This window comes from Rhinatrema bivittatum, chromosome 3, assembly GCF_901001135.1.
Source record: "Rhinatrema bivittatum chromosome 3, aRhiBiv1.1, whole genome shotgun sequence".
Classification (NCBI taxonomy): Eukaryota; Metazoa; Chordata; class Amphibia; order Gymnophiona; family Rhinatrematidae; genus Rhinatrema; species Rhinatrema bivittatum.
The window spans coordinates 300,985,764-300,996,237 of NC_042617.1; the positions used below are offsets into that span (position 1 = coordinate 300,985,764).

The 10,474-nt window shown below is 42.6% G+C and overlaps 1 protein-coding gene across 2 annotated transcripts in view; it reads left to right on the plus strand.

Annotated features, from left to right (window-relative positions):
- The window catches only part of EIF4B (eukaryotic translation initiation factor 4B), a 214,357-nt gene extending 204,671 nt beyond the window's left edge, over positions 1-9,686 (plus strand). The window contains exons 13-15 of one of the 2 annotated variants that reach the window (XM_029595046.1): positions 6,408-6,513; positions 8,739-8,811; positions 9,303-9,686. In XM_029595046.1, the coding sequence (XP_029450906.1) occupies positions 6,408-6,513; positions 8,739-8,811; positions 9,303-9,380 (257 nt within the window). In that variant the 3' untranslated portion in view covers positions 9,381-9,686. The remainder of the gene's footprint in view (positions 1-6,407; positions 6,514-8,738; positions 8,812-9,302) is intronic. The other variant, XM_029595048.1, reaches the window with a different exon arrangement.
- The last annotated feature ends 788 nt before the right edge of the window (positions 9,687-10,474 follow it).

A 10,474-nucleotide genomic window follows, 5' to 3' on the forward strand; every position in this document is an offset into this window, starting at 1 on the left:
TACATGCGTTCAAGGACTGCCTTTCACACAAAACTGTTCTCGTCCAAACAGACAACACAGTGGCCATGTGGTATATCAACAAACAAGGAGGTACGGGCTCGTATCTCCTTTGTCAAGAAGCTGCACAGATTTGGGACTGGGCCCTGAACCATTCAATCTCCCTCAGGGCCACCTATCTGGCAGGCGTTCACAATGTAGTGGCTGATCGACTCAGTCGCCAGTTCCAACCACACGAATGGTCCCTGGATCCCTCAGTAGTGACCAGGATTTTTCAAATTTGGGGACAACCAACAATAGACCTCTTTGCGTCACATCTGAATCACAAAGTGGACAGATTCTGTTCTCTACACACACAGAAGAACCAGCCAGCCAAGGACGCCTTTGCTCGCCCTTGGAACTCAGGCCTTCTATACGCGTATCCTCCAAAACTCTAGTGAAGCTACAATAGGACAAGCGGACCATGATTCTCATAGCCCCATATTGGCCTCGACAAGTATGGTTTCCCACACTTCTAGACCTCTCAGTCAGGGATCCCATTCGTCTAGGAGTAGCTCCCACTCTCATAACTCAGGATCAGGGTTGGTTGCGCCATCCAAGCCTTCAATCCCTATCCCTGACAGCATGGATGTTGAAAGCTTGATTTTACAACCACTCAATCTTTCAACCAATGTATCTCAAGTGCTTATAGCTTCACGTAAGCCTTCCACACGAAAGAACTATTCTTCGAAATGGAAGAGATTCACTTTGTGGTGCAGACAAAAGAATATTGATCCTTTCACTTGCCCCACTACTTCTCTACTAGACTACTTATACCATCTTTCAGAATCTGGTCTCCAGACTTCATCTGTAAGAGTCCATTTAAGTGCAATCTCAGCTTACCATAACAAGATGGGAGATGCACCAATATCCACACAACCTCTCGTCAGTAGATTTATGAGAGGTTTAACTCAAACCACCAATTCAGCCACCAGTCACAGAATGGGACCTGAATCTGGTTTTAACAAGACTCATGCGTTCTCCTTTTGAACCCATAGATTCCTGTGATCTTAAATTTCTCACATGGAAGACTATCTTCCTCATAGCCATTACATCAGCTAGAAGGGTTAGTGAGTTATAAGCACTTGTCACATACTCACCCTATACAAAATTCCTACATGACAGTGGTTCTCCGTAAACATCCAAAATTCCTTCCCAAGGTAGTTACAGAATTCCACTTGAACCAATCCATAGATTTACCCACATTCTTCCCAAGGCCTCATTCTCACCAAGGAGAAACAGCCTTACATACCTTGGACTGTAAGCGTGCACTATCTTTCTACTTAAACCACACTGCAGTCCACAGGAAATCCAATCAACTTTTTGTTTCTTATGATCCAAACAAACCGGGTAAAGCAGTGGGTAAACATACTCTATCCAATTGGCTAGCAGATTGCATACAGTTTTGCTATGAAAAAGCAGGCCTTCCTCTCCAAGGGCGAGTAAAGGCACATTCAGTAAGAGCAATGTCAACTTCAGTAGCACACTATCGTTCAGTGCCAATCCTTGACATATGTAAAGCAGCAACATGGAGTTCTCTCCACACCTTTGCAGCTCATTACTGTTTGGACAAACAAGGACGGCAAGATTCAGCCTATGGACAATCTGTCTTAAAGAACTTGTTTCCAGTTTAATCCCAGCTCCTCCTACATCCATCCTGCTGTAATCTTCGGCTGACTCAATTTCAACAACAATGCACTGTTGCTTCTCTACGAAATGACTCTGCCTCTAGCTTGCTAATCACCCATATGTGAAGACTAGCATCCTGCTTGTCCTGGGATAAAGCATATTTGCTTACCTTGTAAGGTGTTATCCCAGGTCAGCAGGATGTAGTCCTCACAGAACCCACCCGCGGAGTTGGGTCACATTTCTTTTTATTATTTTATGTTTGCTAAAGCTTATTGCTACATACGAGACTAGAGTGAGACCCCTGTGGCAGAGAATATCATGGCATGCTGGGCATGCTCAGTGCCCTCACAGGGCCAGTCAAAAGTTTCTAGAAACTTTGACAGAAGTTTTTCCCGCAATAAGGCTCCGTCAGTGACATCACCCATATGTGAGGACTACATCCTGCTGTCCTGGGATAACACCTATTACAAGGTAAGCAATTTTGCTTTATTCCATGAAGCCTCTGAGTGATTCAGTGGAGGGAAGGTGCCTTGTGACTCTTCCTCCCCCCCCCCCCCCCCCCCGAAACCACAGCACAGAAAGCAACACAAAATGTTCTTTCACTGATCAAATCCACATATGTTTACTCCTTCTGTTCTCACAGTTGTAGTGTTACATGATTTCAGTGTGAGAGCCTTCAGTCTACTAAAGGTCTATTTTCTTAAGGCATGCTCAGAAGGCGTTTGACAAAGTTCCTCATGAGAGGCTTCTAGGGAAAGTAAAAAGTCATGGGATAGGTGGCGATGTCCTTTCGTGGATTGCAAACTGGCCAAAAGACAGGAAACAGAGATTAAATGGACAGGAAACAGGATTAAATGGACAATTTTCTCAGTGGAAGGGAGTGGACAGTGGAGTGCCTCAGGGATCTGTATTGGGACCCGTACTTTTCAATATATTTATTAATGATCTGGAAAGAAATACGAGTGAGATAATCAAATTTGCAGATGACACAAAACTGTTCAGAGTAGTTAAATCACAAGCAGATTGTGATTTTATTTTATTTATTTAAGGGTTTTTTATATACCGAGGCACGTTTGCAAAACATCACCTCGGTTCACATTGTAACATAACTTAGCAACAAGCTTTACAATATTATCATTTTTTTTTTTAACAGGGAGAGGGTTAACAATGGTAGGAGAATATGATACGAGAATTATATACATATGTACATATTAGTTCAAATAATTGATAAATTGCAGGAAGACCTTGCGAGACTGGAAAATTGGGCATCCAAATGGCAGATGAAATTTAATGTGTATAAGTGCAAGGTGATGCATATAGGGAAAAATAACCCATGCTATAATTACACAATGTTGGGTTCCATATTAGGTGCTGCAACCCAAGAAAGAGATCTAGGTGTCATAGTGGATAACACATTGAAATCGTCTGTGCAGTGTGCTGCGGCAGTCAAAAAAGCAAACAGAATGTTGGGAATTATTAGAAAGGAAATGGTGAATAAAACGGAAAATGTCATAATGCCTCTGTATCGCTCCATGGTGAGACCGCACCTTGAATACTGTGTACACTTCTGGTCGCCGCATCTCAAAAAAGATATAATTGCGATGGAGAAGGTACAGAGAATGGCTACCAAAATGATAAGGGGAATGGAACAGCTCCCCTATGAGGAAAGACTAAAGAGGTTAGGACTTTTCAGCTTGGAGAAGAGACGACTGAGGGGGGATATGATAGAGATGTTTAAAATCATGAGAGGTCTAGAACGGGTAGATGTGAATCGGTTTTTTACTCTTTCGGATAGTAGAAAGACTAGGGGGCACTCCATGAAGTTAGCATGGGGCACATTTAAAACTAATCGGAGAAAGTTCTTTTTTACTCAACGCACAATTAAACTCTGGAATTTGTTGCCAGAGGATGTGGTTAGTGCAGTTAGTATAGCTGTGTTTAAAAAAGGATTGGATAAGTTCTTGGAGGAGAAGTCCATTACCTGCTATTAAGTTCACTTAGAAAATAGCCACTGCCATTAGCAATGGTAACATGGAATAGACTTAGTTTTTGGGTACTTGCCAGGTTCTTATGGCCTGGATTGGCCACTGTTGGAAACAGGATGCTGGGCTTGATGGACCCTTGGTCTGACCCAGTATGGCATTTTCTTATGTTCTTAAAGCTCTTTGTGCTGCGCCCTTTGAGCCCCTGAGAAGGGCTACTCTTAAAGATCTTGCGTTAAGTGATTTTTCTGGTGGCTATTTCTTTGGCCTGTAGGGTTTCTGAGCTTCATGCTTTATCCTGTAGGGAGCCATTTTTAAGAATTACAGATTCTGGAGTTCCTTTGAGGACTGTTCCGTCTTTTCTTCCGAAAGTGGTTTCTTCTTTTCACTTGAATCAGTTGGTTGATCTGCCATCTTTTCCTGATTCACAGTCTTCGGATCCTCAGTCTAGAGATTTGAGAAAGCTAGACGTTCGGAGTCTATTGCGTTACCTCGATGTCACAAATAGTTTTCACATGTCGGACCATCTTTTTGTGCTCTGGAGCGGCCCCAAGAGAGGGCACAAAGCATCTAGGGCTACTATAGCCTGATGGCTAAAAGAAGCTATTGGTTCGGCATACTTACTTCATGATCAGTCGCTTCCGTCCGATCTTCGTGCTCATTCTACTCGCTCACAGGCAACTTCCTGGGCGGAGTGTCAGCAAGTTTCCCTGCAAGAGATTTATAGGGTGGCAACTTGGAAGTCTTTACACACTTTGCTAGACATTATTGCCTGGATGTTCAGGCCCCAGGATCTGGGGGCTTCAGTGAAGCTGTGATTCGAGCGGGACTCTCAGGATCCCACCCTGTGTAAAGGAGCTCTGGTACATCCCAGGAGTCTGGACTGATCTGGGTATGTTCAGGGAAAGGAAAATTGGTTCTTACCTGCTAATTTTCTTTCCTGTAGTACCACGGATCAGTCCAGAGTCCCGCCCATTTCAGTTTGAGGATAATGGAGAGTCCACTCGTTCTTGTTATTTACTTTGCAGATAAGTATTTTTCAAATAAAATGCTTGCTTATGTTAGGTGCTCTGCTGCCGTTTGAGTCAGTGAGTCTAGTTCTTATGGAATGTTCTCCCAGTTTTTTGCGGTTAGCTACTTGGGTTTTTCAGTTCTTCTGCACCTCACGGAAAGGGCGGAATCAGTTGGAACTTTCTCTGCCTCCATCTGCTGGTGATTGGACAGAACCCAGGAGTCTGGACTGATCCGTGGTACTACCGGAACGAAAATTAGCAGGTAAGAACTAATTTTCCTTTTGAGCCTATTGCAGACAGTTAGTTCAAATTTTTTTTGTGGGAAAACATTTCTCATAGTGATTGTGGGAAAACATTTCTCAGCTAGAAGACTGAACTTCAAATGTTAGTAATTGATCCACCTTACTTAGATATACAAAAAGAAGGTAATGTTGCGAATACACCCAAAATTCATGCCAAAAGTGGTGACGTAATTCTACTTAAATCAATTCATAGTGCTGCCTACATTTTTCTCAAAATTACACTCCAACACAATAGAACGAATGCTTCACACATTAGACTGTAGAAAAGCTTTACTTTTTAACAGGTGAGAACAAAGCCATTTAAGAATTGTTTGTTCCAATAGATTGAACAAACAAGGCAAACCAGTAGGGAAGCAGTCGTCAAGGTGGTTGAACTGCATGTTAAGCAAAAAGATAGACCTCTCAAAGAAGATTAAAGCATATCAAGTTCGAGCTTCAGCAACATCGGTAGCATTTCTTCGATCAGTCAATATGTGTAAAGCAGCAATATGGTCCTCAGTTCATACCTTTTCTAAGTTTTGTCTCAACCAGGAATTTCAAAGAGACTGTATTTTTTAGACAAACAGTTCTCAGGAATCTATTTAAATAAATAATTCAGCTCTTCCATCCTGGCATGGGTTGTTTACAAATATTATTTTATCACCCAACATGAGAGTTTTCAGCAACCCTCACTAGGGAATCCCAACTTGTGTGGCTGTTTTTGTCTTTGTCCACAGAGAAAGTGAAGTTGCATATCTTTGAGATGTTCTCTGTAGATGGTAGGACAAATCAACCACCCAATCCCACCCTCCCTGTAGAGTTGACGTCTAGCTATAGAAAGTAGACTGAGTAAATAGGGTCAGTTTGTGGGAACTCTTGTGCATGTTCAAAAAGATTTTCCTTCTGAGCTCAGAGAGCATGTCTGGGCCTGCGCTATTGAGTGAGTCACTAATTGTGTGACTGATTTGATCTGCAGTCTATGGAGAGTACCCATTACAGATAAGCAACTTTGCTTTCCACCCAGTCTCTGACTGCCTGTTATCTCTATCTCATCTAGTACCTTAGTCTAACTGTCCAATCTCATTTATAGACATCTGGTGTTTGCATAGACAGTTAAAAATATGCTTTTTATTTCTTTTGGCAGCCTTATTATTAGCAAGTTTCTGCACATATTTAATTTCCTGAGAGTACTGCAATATCTGTAACTAACCAGGTTTCAGTAATTCGTGTTAGTGTTCTAAAATCTGGAAACTGCCATTGCCATACAAGGTGTGCGATACATATATATAGGAAACAAAAGTCAAAGTAGGGGAATATAGGAGCATTTAACAGCATAAAACTGGTGTCTTATTCCTCTTAATATCAAACAACTGTTCTGTAAAATAGATCAAGGTAGCCTAGCATGCCCCCCTGTGCCAGGTTTATCCAATAATTCATCTTGCTCCCTGTATGTTACTTCACTTCAGCAGATGAAGACAGAGTGGACGGTGTGAAGGAGAAGAGTACTTTGAAAGGCCAGGGTGCTAGCAGTGGCCGAAGCTGGGGCGAAGGAGGGAGCAAAGACTTCGAAAGGTGAGGACTTGTGAATTAGGTTCCTTTGTTCAAATCCCACCTTGGCTCCCTCACTGAATGCATGTGTGGTTCTCAGTGCACCCCATTATGTAAGGATTAAGAAATTCCTGTGACTTTTGTAGTTTGATTTCAGAAGGATGCTTTTATGTATCTTATTTCTAGTAATAAAAAAAATATTGGCATGATTGGTTTTCAGGTTCACGGGAAATTGTGATGACTACTTAAAATCTTTTTTTGGGGGGGTTGGCGAGAGGAAGAGGTGCTCTTTTGGGACTCTTGCTTAATTGGAACCAGCCTCTGTTGAAGCTACAGCATTATAATGTGGGGCATCTTGGAGTGGAGGGAATAGCCTTAGTGGTTAGAGCAGCAGGCTGAGAACCAGGGAAGCCAGGGTTCAAATCATGCTTCTCCCACTGACACATTTGTGATCATGAGAAAGTCTCTTGAACTTCCATTGCCTCAAATACTTAAGATTGCATGCCCTGTTAATTTGCAGCTACCCATAGTTCCCTGCTCCCCTCCCCCTTTTTTTTTTTTTTTTTTTTTTTTAATTTCTTCGCTCCTTCCCATTTTGCCCTGCCATCATAGCAATTGTACTCTGACTGAGAAGCATGGACCATGGTTCCTTCTGGAACCTGATACAAGTGTTTTCCTGAATCTATCCATAAATGTCATTGAGTGATGGTTGAAACTTTCACTTCAGTGGCTGTGAATGCAGCAGCTCCTATCTGCTTGAGAAACAGGAGGCAGGTCTAGGATTCAGTGCCAAGAAGTGCAGAGTCATGCATCTGGGATGCAGCAGTCCAAAAGAGCTGTATGTGATTGGGGGTGAAAGACTGATGTGCATTGACCAAGAGAGGGATCTTGGGGTGATAGTGCCAAAGGCGGCCAAAGCAATGTAACAAGCCGATAGCTAAAGCCAGAAGAATGCTGAGCTGATAGTCTTAACCAGTAAGAAAAAGGTGTTAATGCCTTTGTACAGGTCCTTGGATGAGGCCTCACCTGGAGTACTGTGTTCAGTTCTGGAGCTTGTATCTCAAAAAGGATAGGGACAGGAGGGAGGCAGTCCAGAGAAGGCTTATGAGAAGAGGCTGAAGGATTTAAATATGTATACTGTGGAAAAGAGGAGGTGCAGGGGAGATATGATATACAGACCTTTAGATACCTGAGAGGTTTTAATGATGCACGAACTTCAAACATTTTTTGTTGGAAAGAAATCAGAACTAGGAGTCAAGAAATGAAACTCCAGGGGGGGATGAGTCAGTCAACACCAGGAAATATTTCTTCATGGAGATGGTGCTGAATGCTTGGGATGCCCTTCCAGAGGAGGTGGTGAAGCCAAAAACAGTCAAAGAATTCAGAGTGGTGTGAGATAAACACTGTGGATCCTTAAAGGCTAGAGGATGGAAATGAAGAAAAGGGTGCATGGGGGGTAACTTGCTGGTGCAGCGGTTACTACCCTTAACAAATAAGCCTGATACTTTTGATGCAACTGCAACTTTGTTCTCCGTTTCAATAGCAGAAGGAAGAGAGGAGTTGGATTCAGACAACATCGATAAGGGCCCTGGCATATATGGTCTGGGGAACTAATAAGCATGGGGGTAACCTGCATGGAGCAGCGATTACAACCCTTAACAGAAGGCCAAGGATTACTACCCTTAACCACTAAGCCTTGATGTGTTTTATGCAAATACAACATTGTGCTCTGCTTTGAATGGCGGTGGGGGAGGGGATGGAAGAAGAATTGGATTCAGATGACCTGAGCCCTGGAAGTTTTACAGTCTGGACTATTGATATGCAAACGTAAACGAAAAAGCACAGGAGTGCTTCTAAGGCCAACACCTTAAGCAAAACACGTCAGCACTGTCTGAAATTTCAAGAAGGCTCATCACCCAGTAAAAATGTTGCTAGCATTAAATTATGGGTTGTCATAAGGCTTGGGAATAACTGTGTGGAGTGTTAGATGCTGCCTTTATGAGAAACATGGGGGTAACTTGCACAGCATGGCAGATACTACCATAAGCTTGCAGGGTAGACTGGGTGGACCATTTGGTCCTTTTCTGTGTCATTACTGTGTTACTATGAATTGAATGTGGATTGTTGCACTGCCTTTCTGCTAGGCGTTCTGGCTGGCACTTAAAGTGCCATCTATAACAAAGGGTCCTCTGCAGTCAAGAAGGGCTTCCATTTCAAAATGGGTTACTCTGTGCATTTGTCGTTTCCAGGAAAGAGAGCGGGAAATATCAAGACTCGAAATCTGCACCTGAGCCAAAGAAGCTAGAAGAGATTCCTGCAGCAGTAAATATTTCATCTTCTCTACTGCCGTCCTTGACTGCATCTATAGTGTCACTTTAGTATGGCCATTGGTAGGGAGGGGCCCCTTTGTTCAGGGATCCTGTTGAATGGGAGTTGGGGGAAGAGGGATGAGTAGTTTTATCTAATAGGAAACAGATTTTCTCAAGGTAAAGCTGTAGAGGAAACAAAGTAGGTTACACATCATGGTGGAAGGATCACCCCAGTGTTTCTAAAAACTCTTATGTAATATGTTATCTGCCAGAATAAATATTTGTGAGGTGAGAGGAGTCTTGACAGAATGAGCTTGAAGCAGTACCTCTAGCCATCCACCTTGTTTGGCTCATATCATCCCGCCTACAATAAGTCCTGTATTGTTTGGCTTCCAGCGACCAAAACAAGTTTTGCTCTGCTTCCACTGAGGGTGGTACCTGGTGAATCGGGGGTGGAGGAGGAGGCGGCGTTCTCTTGACTTTTTTTTTTTTTGTCTCTTGCAGATGTTCAGCTCTGCGAGCAAATATGCCGCTTTATCCTTGGATGGCGAAGATGACGAGGCAGAGGACTACACTGAATAAAAACTCTCCCAGAAACAGAGCGACCTCCCAGCCCCTACCCCAAACCCACCGAGAACAAATCCAAACACCTTTCTTCAGTCAAGATGAGGATTTGAAAGTGAGAATTAATATTTCCAGGAACACTTTCCTTGATTTTAAAATTAAATACAAAAGAGCCCTCCAGTTTTTCCTCTTGCATGCTGCTGCAGCCTCAAAAGTATTGAAGTGACTGAAGAAGATCCCATGTAATGTTTTAGTAAGAGACGCACAGGTTTTTAAAGGAGATATAAAAAAAAAAAAAAAAAGGCCCGGTGTTCTGGAGAGTGACTGTATGCGACTTACTGTGTGACAGACGGCCTGTATCCTTTTCTGGTTAACGCGCAAGATGGGGTAGGATTGTAAGAGCTTTTGGGTTTTTTTTGTAAATGGGGCAGTTCTGGTGTGTGGGGAGGAAACGAGGGCAGGTGCAAAAGAAGAGTTTGCTGGGATGCTCCCTCTTATTCTTATCCTGTTTCAATTTATATAAAGTCTGAATCATTATCTGAATAAACTCTAATCTTGAAGGTAGGGGGTGTCCAGTCCTTGACATTCTTGCACTGCTGCTTGGTTTTCTTGGTAGTGCTTTCTTTTACAAACCCATTAAAAAGCATATTGTACTGAATGCCTTATAATTTGGGGGGGGGGGTATATGCAAGAAACCAGATTGTTTTGTCAGAAGTCAAATGTATCGCTGAATTATTCAGCACGAGTCTGAGAGCTAACTGTCCTCATTGTCCCTATAAGTCATGTAGCAAACTACCATTACTTGTACCAGATACTGATTAGTCATGTGAGCTGGCTGAAAATGCAGCTCTGATCTTAACAGGAAGTGATCACTTGGCCTTAAAAAATAAATAAATTAAATTATATTTAGGAACCTTATTTGATGAAGAAAAGTTCCTCCTCCCTCCAAAACCAGTAAGTTTTAGATACGCTGTGGTGCTATTTCGTGCATAATTTTATAGGAGTGGCAACAGCAGCATTGATAATTTGCTGACTGAGTAAAAGGAGCCTAGTTCCACATCCCCTAGACCTTCCTCAATTTACATGAAAGCTTTACCCCTTATATACTGTGC